This window comes from Myotis daubentonii, chromosome 1 (assembly GCF_963259705.1).
Source record: "Myotis daubentonii chromosome 1, mMyoDau2.1, whole genome shotgun sequence".
NCBI classification, from domain to species: Eukaryota; Metazoa; Chordata; class Mammalia; order Chiroptera; family Vespertilionidae; genus Myotis; species Myotis daubentonii.
In genome coordinates this window covers 1,376,071-1,395,001 of record NC_081840.1, presented here as the reverse complement: position 1 = coordinate 1,395,001, position 18,931 = coordinate 1,376,071, and the positions used below count along the sequence as shown (strand labels likewise).

The window sequence follows — 18,931 nt, the reverse complement described above, 5'->3', positions numbered from 1 at the left end:
GGAAACGCCAGCCCTCTGACAGACATGACTCTCTCTGTATCTTCCAGCCGGAGCCCAATGCTTCTTACCCTCATCTCAGGGACCAACAGAGGCCTGTGGGCCTATGACCAGAAGGGAGAATTTCCCTGAAAGTTTGATACACAGGGAAGCAATGTTTTGTTCTGACAACTCAAGATTCCCAAATTAATTTCTATTTGAAATTGGAGCTAAAGCTTTGAAGCCAATTTGAAGCTAAAGCTGCATTCTAAGACCATCTTTGGGTTGTAACGAGTGTTCCTGAAACTAGTATTTCCCCATCAAAGGTCACGCCCTCTGTCCACAGGTGCGCGCGCACCATTCACGCGTGTGGAAGCAGCGCAGCCCGAGCACAAGGAGACAGCACCAGACAGATGCCGGGAGGTGCCCACAGGAGCGCCCACAGCTGCGCTTGGTGCTCCAGCGGACGGAGCCGACCGGGGAAGCCCTACAGCAGCCGCAGTCAGTGGGCTGCCTGAGGAGCCCTCGGGTGCCAGGAGCTCACGCAGCCCCCATGCAGCCCCGCGGCCGTCCTGCGTGCGCACAGAACTTCCCAGGGGAGAGCTAGCGATCAAGGCTACAGATGTAAGCATGTTTCTCCCATGACAGGAATGTTAAAGAAGTTAGAGCCACAGTTTTAGAAAAATGAGGAGCATGAATATTAATCTAACGTTCACCACGCAGTTGTGAACTGAGCAGAAGGGCGCACACCGAGGGAGGCGGTGGCCCACGCGGCCGCGATGTCACTGTCCTGTGGACGAGGTATCGTGTGGACGTGTGCCAGGCTGCCCTGGCACCAGTGAGGCAGCGAGGACGTGGAGGAGGGACAGACAGGAGGACAGAACAATCACTCCCACCCAGTAAGAACCTGCATGGAAACTGGACTCCATATTCCCAGTCCTAAACAGCGTGTTTCCCGTGGGGGGAGAGAGGTTCTAGGAGACCACTCCCGGTGTGGGCCCACTCCCAGCAGACCCAGACTCCACCAAGGCTTTCCCGTGACTGTCCTTCCTCCTGAGCCGGAGCAGGAACGGCTGTCAGAGCGCTGACGTGAACAGCATGAACACGCAGGTGCGGCTCCGAGGACAGGTACCAAGACCAGCCCCACCCCGGGCTGACATGGCCAGTGCGGCCAGTGAGGGGTCCGAGCTGGAAAGCACCTGCCGGAGATGCCGCTGCCACCCCTTCCACAGGAGAGCGGCCCTTCCCAGCACCTCCGCCCGTTAACTGCGGTCTCTGGTCCTCGGGGAGAGGCACTCGCGGTCACGGCGGAGTCCGATGCTGCCGTGGCGGAAAGGCAGGCGGTGGCAGGCTCACGGCACGATGACCAGAGCTGCAGAGGCGCCGCTGCAGTGCCATCTGTTTGCCTCTTACGCACTGCAGCCTCTGCCTGGCCCGCACGGCTCAGCAGTTAGAGCGTTGGCCCAATGCGCCAAATTGCGGGTTTGATCTCAGGTCAGGGCACATCCGTGAAGGAGTACATAAGTGAAACAAGTCGATGTTTCTCTCTTAAAAAAAAAAAAAAAAAAGCCTCGGCGGGTGGCTCAGTTGACTGGAATGTCGTCCTGTACAGCAAAGAAAGTTGCAGGTCTGACGCCCCATCAGGGCATATACCCAGGCTGCAGATTCAATCCCTGGTGGGGGTGCAGACGAGAGGCAACCAATCGATGTCTTTCTCTCACATCAACGTTTCTCTCTCCACCCTTCCTGTCACTACTAAAAAAAAGCAAACGACAACAAAAACACCGCCCTGGGGTGAGGGTTACAAACAAACTGAGGGCTTCAGGAAGACAAACCCCCAACCCGACAAAGCCCGTGTCCAAAGCGCCGGCAGTGGCAGTGCCAGGACGACAGGAGCAAGCCTGCCGGGTTCGGTAAGGCCGACCCAGGCCGGGAGCGCTGGCCGCTGGCCAGGCTGCTGTGGGTGGCACATCCATTGGCCCTTTCCGGGCGAGGTCTGGCACACCCCCCCACCCAACGGCTTCTGCAGAGCGTGGAACCTGCACGTGTCCCCGCAGAATTCCCGCCAAAATGTCCAGCCCACGTCTCACGAGCAGGAGCATCAGACAAACCCAGAGGCTGGGCCTCAGAGCACTGCTGGTCTGGCCAGGCAAAGCAGCCACTCACGGGGAAGGAGGCACCGCTCCAGAGCACAGAGGCCAGGCGGGACAGCCCAGCACGGTTCCCAGGCTCCGCCTGGGCCGGCAACCAGGGCCTCAGAGCCACCTCGTCCACACGACAGCGACATCGCGGTTACGTGGGCCACCTCGTCCACACGACAGCGACATCGCGGTTACGTGGGCCACCTCGTCCACACGACAGCGACATCGCGGTTACGTGGGCCACCTCGTCCACACGACAGCGACATCGCGGTTACGTGGGCCACCTCGTCCACACGACAGCGACGATGTGGTTAGCTGCGGTTATGCGGGAGGACGGCCTGACTTAGGACATGAACTCTGGAGTAGCCCAGGGTCGCTGATGCCTACAACGCACTTTCAATAGTTGGGGGGAGTGTGGTGCACGGGGAGGGAGGAGCCGCACAGGGGCAGGACGCCGGGTGAGATGCACCGGTGAGAGGCGTGTGCTCACTGCAGACTCTTCCACCTCCGCTGCAGGTGTAAACATTTCTAAATAAAGGCGGGAAAACCAGCACACGCCTCACAGGCCCCGTGAATGAGACCTGCTTGCACGCTTTTCCCTTTCTGGCTTCCAGAGGCTGCTAGGAAGGGTCCAGCCTACTCTTCTGAAAAGGGGAAGAGGCGGCGCCCGAGGCGCGGGAAACGGTGCACGGGGAGCGGGGCTCGCCCTGCGTTCTGCCGCTTCCTGCACAGGCACCGCCCGCTCCCGGGGAGGTGCCGCCCCAGCTCCAACTCCGGCGGCAGTGAGGGGCCTCCACCCGTCGGGGAGACCGGAGGGGAGCCAGGACGCCCCCCGAAGGTCTGCTTGCCGCTCCCTGGCTGCGGTGCGAGGCTGTGCTTTAACAGCTGCCTGGAGCACCACAGGCAGAGGCCCAGGCAACCTCTGCCCTGAAGACACGGAGCGGTTTCTTAGCAGCTCTCACTAATTCTGGAAGCTTCTCTGGAAACATCACAAGTCCTGACACGTCTATAACCTACACACTTCACATCCTGGGTGGAGGACAGGTCAGCGTGACTGAGGCCGCGCGTCAGATGGTACTTGGCTGGTGTGTTCTGGCCCCACAGGAGTTAGGTCACAGTGCACTATTTCTAACCCATCAAAAACGCGCTTTTCGCTTGTAAAACAGTTACTCACTCTGAAGGTCAGGTCATGTGCAAGCGGTGCAGTGTTGAAATACTCAAAAATAGAATCCTGAAAATCTGGAAGTTTGAGTCCTGCAAGACAGAGACAGTCACAGTGAAGACGTAAGACGATCTTATGCTGAGACGGGAAGGCTCCATGTCGGCAGACGCCGGCGCTCCCCAGCTAACCGATAAACCTGATGTGGTGCCACGCCAATGCCGGGACGGGAATGCAAGCTCACCTGGGAGAGGGGGAGGGGGGGTGGGGAGGAGGAGGGACAGGGAGGACACCTCAGAGTCTCTGAAGAAAGGGGCGGGAGGAGACCCACCAGCTGTTAAAACGGACCCACAAGAGGTCTGGCCCAGGAATGACGAACAGGGGAGAAAATCCCGGCTCAGAGCAGGCGCCCAGGGCAATCAGAGTAACAGGAAGTCAGCAGGGACGGGAACTTAACTGGTGCTGAACAGCTAACGGGCCACGGGAAAAAGATAGGACGGGTCCCCCCGGACTGCACGTCCTCACAAACTCCAAGCAGGCTGGTGAGCTACCTGCACAGCGACCCTGCACGCGCTGGAGGAGAGCAGGGGTGCACCCCCCGAACAACTGGGCGCAGGAGTCTCTCTCTCTGCCTCAAAGGGGAAACACTGATCAGACACACACACCATTTACAACCCTATCCCCGGCTTGAAAATAAAATAAAAAGCCCGAAGTAAAAGACAGCCGAGAAAAAATACTTGCAGCTTCATTCACAAACAAAAGCCTCTAATCCTCAATGCCCAGAAAGCTTCGGAGAAGTAAGAAAAAGACTGCACAGCCTCTATTTCTAAAATGGGCAAAGGATACAAATGTATAAACCAGAGGAAGAACCACAGCCAGCCCACGTCCTGCTCAGAATAAGAAAACGCAAACCCGGCTCCGCTGGGATGCTGCTTCGCACCGACAGGGTGACCCCACCTGGGTGTGACCGCCCGACCCGTGGCGGGCAAAGACGTCCCAGCGCCTGCAGCAGCGGCAGCACCAGCAAGGTGTGCACGCTGACCCTTGGACCGGCAGTTCACGCTGGACATCTCGCCAAAAACAAGTGACGGGAATGGGAAATGCTGTACGCGGGTCCACACCCGGCAGCGGGTTCCAGGACAGCGAGGCTGGAGTGGCAGACACCCGGCCACAGGGCACAGAGCGGTCCCTTGTCATGGGATGTGACGTCTAACTACACTCATTTCTTTCAAGACTAAACACAGGAAGGACCACCCAGACCTGTGGGTGGCTCCAGGGAGCGAATCACTGGACGCACCCATTTCAGAGTTTAGGCTTTGGAATGACTAAGTGTTTTCTTCAAATAACTAAAAGCTATTAAACCCAAAAGAAATTAAATCTAAAAACAAAACCATTTCATTAAAAAGGCTTATACTTTAAAAATGTAAAAACTTGTAATTTTAATTTACCAGTATCTGCTCTAAATTTTTCTTCCATCTTCTTCTTCAAAATTTCCATTTCTTCTAATAATGCTTTATTTTTGGCTTCCGAGTCCTTTAGTTTACTAAAAGAGGAAATAGGCGGCGTTAGGTGCAGAGCCAGGCCATCTGCGAGTGGCTGAGAGGAAGGCGGGGCGGGGCTGTCCCCGGGAAAGTGCCGGACGCGCCCGGGCTCCACACACATGCGGACGGACACACACATGACGGGCCAGCCTCCCCTAGCGTGTCTGGATGGTACCAGTGGTTCCGCAGCACAAACACGGATGGCAAAGACCACAGTGTGGAGCCCGTGGCATGGACACTGCTCTCTCTCTGGACCACCCTCTGCCCTCTGAGGACACACAGCCCAGGGCACTCAGACCTTACACCTGTGTCTTTCCCCTAACAGGCAAGATGGTGGCTACCGCCTCCCTGAGCGCAAGGTCTTGGGTTTCCTAGGCTTTTGTGGGGGGACAGAGCAGCCAGCTGCTGCAGCCAACATCTGGCAAGGCGGCGAGCAGGCCAGTTCAGCACGGGGGGACCTGCCATCGAATCTGGGCTCTGCATCTGTGCAGTGGTGACACCCGCCCACACCTCAGCCCCATCCTCTGAGGGACGGCAGGCGTGCCCCAGGGCCCACACGGGAGGACAAGCACCTTTCAAAGGAGAGGTTCGAGTCCTTGGCCTTCCTCAGCTCCTCCTGAACCAGCTGCTTGGCCCGGATCTCAGCCTCCAGTGCCGACTGCAGCTCCAGCCGCGCGGACATGTCCAGCTTCTGACTGCGGCGCACCTTCCAGAGGGGGTCCTGTGTGCGTTGGTTCAAATGTGAGAGATACATTTTAAACTACTGACTTCACAAAATTAACGCTAACAAATAATAAATTCATCTGTTTCTAACCTTAAACGTTTATCATATTTAAAGATTAACGATCAGATATTATCGAAGTCCATCACAGCCAATTTTATTTTCAATATTTTATGGCCTTTATTCTTCCTTAGAGATCTTCTAAAAATTCACTAATTTTTTGAAGGAATAAAATGGATCCTATAATGTAATTTTTAAAATTGATTTCAAAGAGGAAGGGAGAGGAAGAGAGAGAGAGAAACATCAACGATGAGAAAGAATAGTTGATCGCTAGCTCCTACACACCCCTTACTGGGGAATCGAGCCTACAACCTGGGCATGTGCCCTGACCTGGAATCAAACCCGGGACCCTTCAGTCCGCAGGCCGACGCTCTAGCCCAGCCGTGGGCAAACTACGGCCCGTTCGGCTGTTCTCTCCGGCCCGCGGAGCCGAAAGAGCGGAGGGTTCTCTTGCTCTCCCCTCCGCTCCTTCACCAGCAGCAGCGTTAACATGTGTTAATTCACACAAACACTCCATCCATGCTTTTGTTCCGGCCCTCCGGTCCAGTTTAAGAACCCATTGTGGCCCTCGAGTCAAAGTTTGCCCACCCCTGCTCTAGCCACTGAGCCAAACCAACTAGGGCCATCATGTAATTTCTATTTGGGCCACTAGGCTCTTACAAAGCTAAGTGGCACTGCACGGTCACAGTTATCTTACTTCCTTCTACCCCAGTGATGGCGAACCTTTTGAGCTCGGCGTGTCAGCATTTTGAAAAACCCTAACTTAACTCTGGTGCCGTGTCACATATAGAAATTTTTTGATATCTGCAACCATAGTAAAACAGAGACTTATATTTTTGGTATTTATTTTATATATTTAAATGCCATTTAACAAAGAAAAATCAACCCAAAAAATGAGTTCGCGTGTCACCTGACAAGCGTGTCACAGGCTCGCCATCACTGCTCTATCCTGAAGCATTTGGCCATTTCCTCACTGCAGGAATGACGGCACTCTTTACCGACAGGCCTACCCGGGAGGAGACTAAGAAAGGAAAAGGAGGGGCGGGCACGGCCAGGGGACGGCGTGGCGAGGGAAGCAGCCGCTGCAGCACCTGCTCACTGGGCGGGCCAAGCAGCCCGCTGACTTCCGAGGGGAACGAGAGGCATCTGGACACTCTCTTCCTAAGTTGTCAAGCACAGCCGAGGCTGCCGCTCTCCGTCCATCGCGGAGAAGAGCGCGGCCCGAGGGCCTTTCCCAGCTGCAGGCAGGAGCAGGCGTGGAGGGAACGTGACTGAGCCCTCAGTCTCCAGGCAACGGCGTCCTGGATGGATTTTCTCCAGAATCAGTAAATGAACAGACCCTCAGGGAAAAAGGAACTGCAACCTCATCCAGTGTGCCCTGCAATAGGAGCCGTCTCCATGTATTCTGCAACAAGAATCTCCGAAGCCCGTGCTGCTAGGAGGACCTGTGACGGCATCTTTCTCCTCCTACGAGGGCTGCGCACAGACTGGTCAGCGCAGCTCCTAGGAGCCAGGGCACAGCGGCTGGAAGAGGAGCGCTGAGATGGAAGACACTTACTGACCATCCCAGTTGCTGCAGAAACCTCACCCCTAAAAGCGAAGATGTTTACCAGGGATGGGGCGATGCGGCCGTGGTCTTCTCTTCAAGAAGCCTGAGCTGTCACTGTTTCCCACAGTCGGAGGGCTCTGGGGACGCAGGGAGTCCCTGGGACATGCACTGAGGCCGCTGCGTGCTCAGCCTCCGCACCCACAGGCTGAGCTCTGGTGCTCGTGTGAGGGGAGCAGTTACCACACCTGCAGGCGCTGTCCCTTTGGGTAAATATACTTTCCCACCAGGAAAACATGACGGAACCAGAATTCTAATAAACCCTTTCACTGAGCCTCTGTTCTTACTGTTCTGTATCGTTTGTTCACAAAATGAATTTTTAAAAAGTAAATGGGACCCAGAAAAATGGAGACAAGGGAACTGGGCGGAGGACCTATGCAGCCCCGAGCTGGCCACACTCCCAGCACTGCAAACACAGACCACTGGCTGGTCACCTAGAAGGCCTGTCCCGAGGGCGGGCCGTCCTGCTCACAGAGGATGTCCCCACAGGGCGCGGCACCACTGAGCGTGGCGACATGAGCGAGGATGACAGCACCTGGCCTCCCGGAGCGGACACCCTGCCAGCGCTCCTCACACCGCTGTCCCCAAGGGAACGGCCTGCGTGGTGCTTCACGGCGAAAGCCCCTCGCGAGTCCCCTGGGACAGGCGTGCGCTTTAGGGCACAACCCACCAGTGTTCTCGACCCCAGGCTGGAGCTCCTCAACGCCTCGAGCTCTTCCGTCATCTTCGAAGCCAGAGCTTGGAGGTAACCCCGCGCGTCTTTCTCGTCGCTGACCCTGCGGGAGGGGACGTGAGATCTGAGTGCCAGGAGCCAAGAGCTCACATAGGTCCCGCCGCCGAGGACACAGGGACCCACGTCCTCGCACGGGACACCAGTCCCCATGACAACAGAATGCCCCCGAGGCCGGCGGTGTGGCTCAGTGGTTGAGCATCGACCTATGAACCAGGAGGTCGAGGTTCAATTCCCCAGTGTAGGTCCTGCAGGAGGCAGCTGATCAATGACTCTCTCATCATTGACGTCTGTCTCTCTCTCCCTCTCCCTTCCTCTCTGAAACCAATAAAAATATGTATAAAAAAAAACGCGCCGCAGGTAGAGGCCAGTCCCGGCTCCTTCGGTCGCCTGCCCTGCGTGGCGCTTGGTGAAGCAGTGCCTCTGAGGGCGGGTGTCCCTGCACAGCCTCAGCCACACCTCAGAGACCTGGTGGCTGCCTCTCCACCTTTAGCTCAGCGCAACGGCCCTGGGCAGAACTGCCACTGCCACTAGCGATGTGGGGGCACAGCGGAGGGCTGTGCCTGGGCGTCAGAGAAATAGCAGGAGCTGTACATGACGGTCACAGAGGAAGATGGAGCTGGAGAACCGGCATCCTGGGCTGGGCCACACCGGGGCCTGGCCACACCTGAGCCTGGGCCTGGGCCACACCTGAGCCTGGGCCTGGGCCACACCTGAGCCTGGGCCTGGGCCACACCTGAGCCTGGGCCACACCTGAGCCTGAGCCTGAGCCTGGGCCTGAGCCTGGCCACACCTGAGCCTGAGCCTGAGCCTGGGCCTGGGCCTGGGCCTGGCCACACCTGAGCCTGAGCCTGAGCCTGGGCCTGGGCCTGGGCCTGAGCCTGAGCCTGAGCCTGGCCACCCCTGAGCCTGAGCCTGAGCCTGGCCACCCCTGAGCCTGAGCCTGAGCCTGGGCCTGGGCCTGGCCACACCTGAGCCTGGGCCTGAGACTGAGCCTGAGCCTGGGCCTGAGCCTGGCCACACCGCTGGGCGGGCCGACGTACCACTGGATGATCTCGGCGATCTGAGCTTCCCAGTGGGCCACCGACTCCTTCTTGGCTGCCAGGTCCTGCAGCTCGTCCTCCAGTTGCCTGTTCTGAGCTGTGAGCTTGTCCACGAAGGAGCAAAGCTGAAAGTAAACGATGGCACACAGGGGGTTACTGGGCGCCCGCAATAGGACATCAGCATCATTCAAACTGCAAGTTCTTTTGAAGATTTTGGAAGTTTTCTTTAATGGTTATGAAGTTCAGGATGTGGACTTTTGATTGTATCCAACTCCAGTCACATTTCAATGCAGATCTGAACATAAAAGGGACCAAGAGCCAGTGATTTCAGATCATCAGCAGCTTTTAGCCAATTACAAACACCCCATTTAAAAGACCACCGTTACTTCACTGAAAAATAAAAATACTTAAAACGCAAACTTCCAGCATCCACGAGGGGCAAGTCCCGCCTCCCCGAGGCGCCCCGAGCCCTCCATCACCCTCTCCTTCTCGGCGGCCAGCTTCCTGTTCTCCTCCGACAGCACGGTTCGGTCTCGCTCGAACTTGTCTTTGACGGTGCCCACTGCCTCCTCCACCTCACTGAGCCTGCGGGAGGGGCAGGGTCAGAGCCCGCTGGGCCCACCCCGGCCCAGCCGCACCAGCCTGCGCCTTCCACACGGAGGAGACGGGGAACTCACCGTTCTCGCTTTGACTTCTCCAATTTGTCTTTTAACATTAAGATCTCCTTCTGCAGGGCCAGCTGGTGGCTCTCAGAGTCATGCACCTCCTTCCTCACAGTTTTTACCTCCAACACGTGGGAGGCCTCGCGTCTGACCAGCTCCTCTTCGTAGAACAAGACCTTCTTCTCCAGCTCAGACTTGATTTTGGAAATCTCTTGCTGATGCTCTAAGGAGGCCCCTGGTCCCCGGCCCCCTTGCTTTCCCTGGAGATGAAGGTTCAGGTAAGTCACACACACCCCTGCCCTCCCTCGGGGTCACGCTGCGTCCCCTCCCACGTGCAGGCCCTTGGCACGCTACTGCCTGTGCCCCCACCGGCAGGCACGGTCCTGTGACAGCTGAGCCCGGTCACGTAGCCTTAGGAGGGCAGCTTTGGGGGTGACAGCATCTGCCTGCAGGAGGGACGTGCCCAGACCTATCGGACCCGGGGCCGTGTCACGCTGTGTCACCCTGCAACGTGGATGGCTCCAGGTCCCTCTCTGCCCAGCACTCCCGCTCAGCACTCTGGGGACCGAATGTCAGGCCCCTGTGGCTACGGCCACGTGACATCTCTGCTCTCGTGCAGCAGAGGGACAATGACAGTCACCAGGTGACGTGACCGAGACTGGGAGGAGGGAGGAGTGCGGTTCGACGCACTGGCCAGGCAGGTGGCAGCGCAGATGAGGGGACACAGACACTCAGGGGAGAGGTGGCGGATTCGCCAGGGGCTGGGAGGGGGTGCGAGGGAGAGAGAAGCCTCAGCGTCTCCATTCACAGACAAGGAACCCACGGCGAGGCAGGTGGAGGCCCTGGGGTCACAGGAGGTCAGCCAGGAGCCCAGCCTCCCACCGCCCTCTCCCACCCTAGGCCTTTCTCCTGTCCCCTCGCCGCCTCTGGCCATGGACGACCAGCCTGTCTCCGCTGTCGGTGGCAGGACACCGGCTTCAAGGGACTTTCCCAGAAGTGGGCCCAGGAGTTTAGAAGCCCAGGTGTCCAGAGGCACAGGTGCTAGGGACGGGCTCCGAAGGCCGGGCCTGCTGGATGGCCCTCCCGCCGACAGCCCGCTCCTAGGATGAGTCCCCAGTCGGCAGGGAGGGTCACAGCTGCTGGTGGGGGCGGGGCCCAGGGGCTCTACCTTCAGGGCCTCGAGCTCGCTTTCGAGTTGCTTGGAGAAGCTCTCGCTGTGCTCGCGAAGCTTGCGCTCCTTGGAGGCCTCGGCCACGGCGTCCTCGAGCCGAGCTTCCAGCTGCAAAACGGGGAACCGTGGTTCAGAGGCACCGAGCCAGCAGCATGCGCCCCCCCCACCCCCCGCACGGTCCGCAAGCGCCCCCCGCCCCCCGCACGGTCTCTAAGTGCGCAGAATCCTGCAAGCTCTCACTTCACTCTGTCCCAGGTTTCATCACTCGGTCAAGTCTGAGGAGCACTCCTCAGGGATTGACTAGAATGGCTGGTTAGTAAAACGTTAAACTCTCACGTAAATGGGGAATTTGACGGGGAACATCGAGAAAGGCACTGGTTTGTGAAAACAATTTCTCTGCTATTGGAGGACACGCATTCACTTCTTAAATGGAGCACTCCTGCTCCCAGCGGGTCCGCGCCCAGCACCCCCTCACCCCATCCACCCGAGCGGCGGTGCTCGCAGGCCCCCCCTGAATCACAGTGGCCACAGCTACAGACGCATCGGGGCTGCAATAGCACGCGGGATGCAGACCGGGGCAGCCGCTGTGCAAAACAGTGTGGAGCTTCCTCCAAAAATTACCGATGGACCAGCCGCTGGACCCAGTGATCCCACTGCTGGGATCCCGAAACACCCATCAGAACGCATGTGTGCACCCCATGTCCATAGCAGCGCAATGTACAATAGCTGAGCTCTGGAAACAGCCCAAGTGCCCATCCGTAGACAGTGGATAAAAAGCTGTAGTACATCTACACCATGGAACACTAGGCAACAGTAAAAAGAAGGACCTCTTACCCTTTGAGACAGCATGGAGGGACCTGGAGAGTATTACGCTAACTAAGTGAAATAAGCCAGTCAGAGAAAGACAAGTATCACGTGATCTCACTCATACGTGGAATCTAATGAACAAAATAAACTGATGAACAAAATAGGACCAGAGGCCTGGCTGCATGAAACAGACCGACAGATCTCGGAGGGGGGTGAGGGGGACGGGAATGGGAAGAAACTAACCAGAGAACATATATGTACCAATGTCAGGATGGCCGAGTGGTCTAAGGTGCCGGACTCCAAGAACACACATGCACAGCCCACGGACACAGACAATAGTGTGGGGAGGCGGGGACTGGGTGAAGGGGAGCACTGGGGAGTGAGGGACGTCTGTAACGGGGCCAACATTAACCGCAGCCAAGAGGCTTCTGAGGCGGATGGCGAAGGGCCCTGAGGAGAAGGAGGAGCGTTCCGGGCTCACAGCGCGTCCCCACCAACAGCAGGACGCGGGGACCCGAGGCCGCGGTTCTCTCCAGGGCCTGCAAGGCCTCCCTTTGCTCCCCGCCCCCACCCCAGGGTTTCTTCCCGCCCATTCCCAGACAGTGCACACCACACAGAACACAGAGCAGGTGGGCACAGAGGTGTTTTCTGTTCAGCCAGTTATCTAAGAAAAGTACAAAAAGTGAAAAATGCCACTCTTCTCGCTACACTTTTGGGGAAAAAAAACACTATTTGTGCTACTTGTAACGGGTTTACTGCTATAATGAAAAGTGTCACTTTCCATGTCTAACGTGCACGTTAAGAGCCACCAGCCACACAGGCGAGCTCTCCAGGCCCCACTGGCCTGCCAGCGTGCGGACCGCGGCCTCGGGCATGGGGCGCAGGCCGAGCCCGCCCGCTCCTGGCTGCTGCGTGGACGCAGGTCGCACGCTCCCGGAAGCCCCGCGGCATGTTTCCATCACATGTGTGGGCATGAATACCCTCTATCAGCTTTCACAGGTGCTTTTAAAAGCCAGCACGACAGGAGTCGCTTACTAACGTCACACACGGACGTAGGGGCCGAGACTACCGAGCCATCGCTTGCCAGATCCCCTCACCGGGCTTCACCCGAGTGCGCCAGCTTTTAGAGGTGGGTCAGGGTCACACGACAGCCCACTGGTGCCGCCGCGCCCGCTCCTACCTCCTTCCTGAGCCTCTCGGATTTGCGGACCTCCTGCCGCATGGAGTCGACCTTCTGCATGGCGGCCTCCACCTCCTCCTCCTTGTCGCGGAGCTGCCGGGACACCTTCTGCTTCTGAGCGCGCAGCTCTGCCACGCGCTCGCTGAGCTCCGAGAACTCCTGCAGGGCCAGCTTCCGCTGCTGGTGGGCATCTTTCAGCTCTTTGGCCTGCGACTTCAAGCGCTCGGACGCTTCGACCAGTTGCTGCACAGAAAGAATGACGCTGCTGTCGCAGAGATGTGAAGGCGGGGAGCTCAGGGACAGCGCGGTCTGAGGCTCGCCCGCCAGGCTCAGTCCCTCTGCCCCAGCTCGGCTGTGTGCAGCCTGGAGGTGCACCTGAGCTCGGGCTCAGCCTCCATCCCGACAGACCCTCCCGGCCCGGGCAACGCCGCCCACACCTGCACGGCGGCCACCTCTGTGCCGCCCACACAAGCACAAAGGTGGACGAGGCATGAACTCTGGTGAATGTTAAGTAACCAGAGTGCCCACCATTCAGACAGTAGAACTGGAAAGGACATGTTACACACGGGGAGGCTTAAGACTCCGATCAAAGTAAAGAACTGTGAACAGTGAGGATGCCAGGCAGCTGGCCCTTTCCTGGAGGCGGAGGGGGAGGCTGGTGTCTCTCTGGCTGCACTGACCTCACCTCCCTGCAGCTGGTCCCTGTGGCACCCGCCGGCCCGAGGCTGGAAGGAGTGGGACCCGAACAGGTTGGGGGTAGCTCCTGCGCAGGGAAGGGAGCGCCCACACCAGGCCCCGTGGGCTCAGAGCGGCTTTTTGACACGGGGAGCAGCAGGGCACCCCAGCGCACACCAGACCACGCACTGCAGGTGCCGTGACACCATGTGAGACACCGTCAGCCTGGGTTTGAAACCCCCACATCTTAGAGAACAGACCCCAAGCGCAGGCCCACTGACCTGAGGGTCTAAATGAGCCTTTTTAGAAAACTCAACCCCGAGTGAACACAGCGACATGTCCTCCTGAAAAGTCACACTGATAGCGGAGTTTGGGGAACACCTGAATGTCAGCAGGGCCTCCTCTGCAGACTGTGGTGACCAAGCGTCCCCCTGGAAGCAGGGCAGCCGCGGGGCTACTCCTGGGGCTGCTCCAGGCTGTGCCACACGGAACCCAGTCCCCCAGGCCATGCCACACGGAGCCCAGTCCCCCAGGCCGTGCCACACGGACCCCAGTCCCCCAGGCCGTGCCACACGGAGCCCAGTCCCCTCCGCACAGCGTCGCCCGCTACCTTGTGGAAGTCCTCCTTCTCCTGCCGCGCCACGCGGTACTGCTTCTCCAGGCCTTTCAGCCGGAGCGCGGAGCCCTCCTGCTCCGAGCGAAGCGCCACTGCGTCCTCCAGTTGTCGCTCGAGCTTGTTTGAGTCTGAGCAAAGGAGAGAACAAACCGTGTTCCCTCCCCCGCGAAAGCTCCTATCTGATTCCGGCCTGAACACGCGTGACCCGCCCGCTCTCAGGCAGAGGCCTCCAGACTTCCCCGCACACACAGGGCCCCGCAGCCACCTGTGCACCCTCTGCCTCATCCTCGCTGCCCTGTGCAGCCGGCAGTGGAGCCCCGGGGGCCACAGCTTTGCTGAGAGCAGACTCCACGGAGCCTGTACGGGTGGGGACGCGGGTTCCAGACAGAACTGGGGGAAGCTGCCCGCCTCGGGTCTGCCTGGCGATGCATCAGTGGCAGCACCAACCCGTCAGGTCAAGGGTTAAGGCTTAGAAGTGACGAGTCTTTAGGGAACCGATAACCCAGGAACCAGGGCAGCAGATGCAGCACCAGGACACTGGAGAGCAGGCTCGCTGCAGCGGAGAGGCCGGGTGGTCTCAGAGCCGAGGAGCCAGGGCAGGGAGGGCAACAGGCTCCGAGTCCGGGGTGAACAGCAGGAACTGACCGCTGGAGCTATGAAAGCATCAGCGCTCAGCACCTGGGGAAGGGCTTTAAATAAACTGACAAAATGTGGAGCTCTGACCGGCCTGCTAACGCTGAGGCTTGCCCTGCTTCTGCACCGCGAGGAAAGGCTCTGAAGTTTCCTCTGCAGAGACCAACGCCCTCTGAGCAGAGACCGCTCGGCCCGACTGTAACACGTACCTGCTATTTTATTCTTCAGGCGCTCGATCTCCTCAGTCAGCTTTTTCACCTCTTTATCTCGGGCCACACCGCCCAGGCCCCGAGCCGAGCTGTGGAGGGACTGCACGGTCTGCGTAGACTCTGGGGGGGGCCGGGGGGGGGGCGGGGAGACACAGGTGTGAGCGCGGCCCTGGTGCGAGCCCCTGTAGCCACAGGAGCCGGCCCTCACCTTGCAGCTTCCTGCTCAGCTCCAGTTTCTCTTGCTCCAGCCTCCGGATCCTCCGCTCATAGGCCTCCGCCTGCAGGCTGCTCTCCAGGTCCCGCTGCACGCCCTCGTCCTTGGTTAAGGTGCTGGACTGCATCATGCTTTTCAGAGAGCCTCGGTCAGAAAAGCAGCTGCAACAAAACACAGGTCTCACCACTGGGCGCCAGAGGCCTCATCAGTATTTAAAGGCTCCCTGGGGGGGAAGGCAGCACAGACACCTGTGAAAAGACTCTACTGTTCATGGAGCCAGAGTCAGACAAGAGTCCTCCTGACGCAGGAACTGGGTGACAATGGCCCCAGGACACGCCCTCGGGGCCAGTCAGGGACTCATCTCTGCAAATCAGTGAAGCGCAATTTCTAAGCCATGGCTCACACGGAAGGCGAGTGCAGAGCTGGGCCTGTGAGGCCTCGCTGGGCTGCGCAGAGGCGTCACTGGGCGGCACCGGAGGACAGCGGCGCGGCCGGATCAGCACGAGCCATCAAGGCAGCGGTTCTCAACCTGTGGGTCGTGACCCCTTTGGCGGTGGACCGACCCTTTCACAGGGGTCGCCTAAGACCATCCTGCCTATCAGACATTTACATTATGATTCATAACAGTAGCAACATGACAGTTATGAAGTAGCAACGAAAATAATGTTATGGTTGGGTCACAACGTGAGGAACTGTATTTAAAGGGCCAGAAGGTTGAGAACCACTGCGTCAAGGGCTTCCTGGCTCTGCCACTAACTAGGGACAGTTCCTTCAGCCCCTGGGGCCCGAGCCCTGTGCGACCTGAGGGTTCCTTCCATTCCAGAGGCTGACAGCACCACTAAGCTGGTCGCCGGGGATAGCGGCTGGCAGACGAAGACAGGAGGCGCTCTCACACAGAGCTCCCTTCCCGGACTCTCTCCCTTTACCTCCTGCCATTAGTGTGACGGTGAGTCCTACACTGAGTGCAGCAGGCACCAGCACGGATGTCGACAGAAGGGCCTAGCAGGGTTTCTCAAAGTGGCCTGGGGGTGCCGTGTGTCCGGGATGCCGTGCGTCCCGGGGTGTGTGTGTCCCGGAGGCATGTGTGTCCTGGGGGTGTGTGAGTCCTGGGGGGGGTGCATCACGGGGGTGTGTGCATGGAGGCTGTGTGTACGTCCCGGGGGGTGTGTGTCCTGGAGGGGGTGTGTGTCGCAGGGGTGTGTGCTGGGGGGGTGCATCCTGGAGGTGTGTGCATGGGGGGGGGGTGTACATCCTGGGTGGGTGTGTGTCCTGGGGGGGTGCGCATCCCGGGGGGAGTGTGCATGGGGGTGTGTGCATCCCGGGGGGAGTATGCATGGGATAAGGGGTGTATGTCCCGGGGGGGTGTGTCCTGGGGGAGTGTGCACCCCAGGGGTGTGTGAATGGGGTAGGGGGTGTATGTCCTGGGGGGGTGTGTGTCCTGGGGGAGTGTGCACCCCAAGGGAGTGTGCATGGGGTAAGGGGTGTATGTCCCAGGAGTGTGTGTGTCCTGGGGGAGTGTGCATCCTGGGGGGGAGTGTGCACCCCAGGGGTGTGTGAATGGGGTAAGGGGTGTATGTCCCAGGAGTGTGTGTGTCCTGGGGGAGTGTGCATCCCGGGGGGGTGTGCATCCCGGGGGGAGTGTGCATGGGGTAAGGGGTGTATGTCCCGGGAGTGTGTGTGTCCTGGGGGAGTGTGCATCCCGGGGTCCAACCCGCCAAACTACAGCCTCCGAGCCTGAGGCCTCAGGCTTGACTGGCACCTGGAGAGCTGGGGCACCTGGCAGGTGGCGAGCCCTGCACCTTGGACAGACAGGAAAGCAACATGCCCCCTCCTGGGCCACCCCTGAGAGCGGGAGGCAGCAGCCGCCTCTGGCGCTCGCTGCTGTTCAGGCACCGCGAGCACCGCGCCAGCGAGCAGCCTCTCCCGAGCACTCACGTCAGCTCAGGCCCAGCCCCTGGGAACCGCCAGGAGCCGAGCCGTGAGCTCCCTGCAGACCCCGCGGCAGCTGCACCTGATGCCGTTGCCCTAACCCCTCTCCTCTTGCCCCAGTGCCCTTTTCAGAGGGAGGGAGACATGACTTTCGAGAGGCCCGTTCGAGACAGACACCCACAGAAACACACACAGTGGCACTGGCGCACGGGGCTGGAGGCCCAGTGGGCGTGGCACTCGCGCTGCAGGGAGTGTGCTCCAGCCCCGCTAATGGAAGCTGGGCTCCGGGCGGTCCCTGAAAGGCCGAGCGTGTGGCTGCCACCGAGGCGCCATTGGACCGCATGGCACCAGTGCTGTGGCCTCCAGGGCAGGGCAGCAGTCGGCGGCCTGGGGCCACCCCGCCTCAGGCACCAAGAAGGTGCTAAGTCACCTCCGTCCAGGCTCTTCCGAAGAGTCTGACCTGCTGCGCCAGCTCATGCAGTGACCGGGGGCGCATTTTTAAAGGACTGAACCCCCCCACACCTCCCCTAAGGGGGCACCCGGCGCCCCAACACACACACTGCGCAGAGCAGAGCCTCACATTGGGAACAGCAGAACCACACGTACCTTTCCGTGGTGAACGTGAAACCGATGAACGGCAAGTGCAGCCCAGAGAAACCCGTGTGAGAGCCAGGAGGCAGCATCTCCTGCACGAGAGCACGTATGGCCGTGAGCGCGTGCATGGCACAGTGACGGCGTGCTTGGCACAGCGAGCGTGTGCTCACTGGGAAGGGGAGCACACAGGGCAGTGGGGGGAGCTTGCGGCCTGCCCAGGGTGACTGCTGGAGTCCCCTGCACGGCTGGCCACTGGCAGGGCCATTTCTCTCTCCTGGCCCATCTGATGTACCACAGTTAGGAGGGTAGACACACTCCTTCTGATGGTGAAAAGGCACAGGCCAAGCTCGGACCAGGCCAGTCACTGCCACTTTTTAAAGCCACGGCATCGCATCTTGCTCAACACGATCCTGAGCAGAGGGGACAGGGCCGCCCAGGGACTTGGGGCAGAGGCTGCAGTCCTTGGCCTGAATCCGGCCGGAGGTAGAGTGGAGGTCTGACCCAAAGGCAGACTATCTTAGTTACAGCCCTATCTTCAGCCTGACAATGTTTCTTTATTCAAAATAAAACTGCGGCGACGACTTATCTGGGAGCTGTGGTGCGAGCACAGCAGTGCCGGGGCCTCTCGCCGTCTCCTAGCTGTGCTCTGAGGCAGCTCTGACTGGGAAACTGAGGAACATCCCAACTCGCCCTTTCCCTGTTAGACTGCTCCTGTCCCCCAAACAGGACACAGTGCGGACAGAGAGTACAAGGCTGGGCTTGACGAGACCAAACCACTGTGCAGCGTGAGCAGAACCTGGCCTGCAGACCAGCTCAGACCCCAGAGGGTCCCAGGGCAGGATCCGACCTGGAAGTCAGCCTGTGGCCGAGTGCTGCTGAGAAGCAGATGCCATGGCCATGTGCCCAGGGTCAGGGGTGGTGGAGAGGGGGAGCCAGAGGCTGCGGGGGTTTAGGCTGGAAGAGGTGAGGGGCCTCAGGGGACCTCTAATATGACAACGGAGGCTACCTGCTTTGAAAAGGTACAAACTGCCATAAAAACCAGGGTAAGAGTTTCTGATGAATGCTAAGACAAACAGCTATTTAACTCGCTTCCACTCCAACTGTAATCCATTATTTTAAAAAGGGACAATAAGGCCCAAGCTAGAAGGTGCTGTCCTTGAGACTCCTGCCTAATCTTTCAAAAACCAGCGTAGCTACACAACTTCTGTCTGGACACAAGCCCTGCAAGCTGCCCACCTGTGGACCTGCGAGCCCCGCCCCCTGT

At 59.1% G+C, this 18,931-nt stretch overlaps 1 protein-coding gene across 3 annotated transcripts in view; it reads right to left on the bottom strand.

Moving 5' to 3' along the window:
• CDC42BPB (CDC42 binding protein kinase beta) overlaps positions 1 to 18,931 on the bottom strand; it is an 86,079-nt gene that overhangs the window by 14,539 nt on the left and 52,609 nt on the right. For 2 of the 3 annotated variants that reach the window (XM_059685779.1, XM_059685789.1), the window contains exons 9-21: positions 17,680 to 17,759; positions 15,139 to 15,305; positions 14,931 to 15,050; positions 14,083 to 14,216; positions 12,798 to 13,040; positions 10,808 to 10,918; positions 9,655 to 9,899; positions 9,457 to 9,562; positions 8,978 to 9,102; positions 7,875 to 7,980; positions 5,390 to 5,538; positions 4,725 to 4,819; positions 3,292 to 3,371 (exon numbers count right to left, since the gene is read on the bottom strand). In XM_059685779.1, the coding sequence (XP_059541762.1) occupies positions 3,292 to 3,371; positions 4,725 to 4,819; positions 5,390 to 5,538; positions 7,875 to 7,980; positions 8,978 to 9,102; positions 9,457 to 9,562; positions 9,655 to 9,899; positions 10,808 to 10,918; positions 12,798 to 13,040; positions 14,083 to 14,216; positions 14,931 to 15,050; positions 15,139 to 15,305; positions 17,680 to 17,759 (1,761 nt within the window). The remainder of the gene's footprint in view (positions 1 to 3,291; positions 3,372 to 4,724; positions 4,820 to 5,389; positions 5,539 to 7,874; positions 7,981 to 8,977; positions 9,103 to 9,456; positions 9,563 to 9,654; positions 9,900 to 10,807; positions 10,919 to 12,797; positions 13,041 to 14,082; positions 14,217 to 14,930; positions 15,051 to 15,138; positions 15,306 to 17,679; positions 17,760 to 18,931) is intronic. The other variant, XM_059685798.1, reaches the window with a different exon arrangement.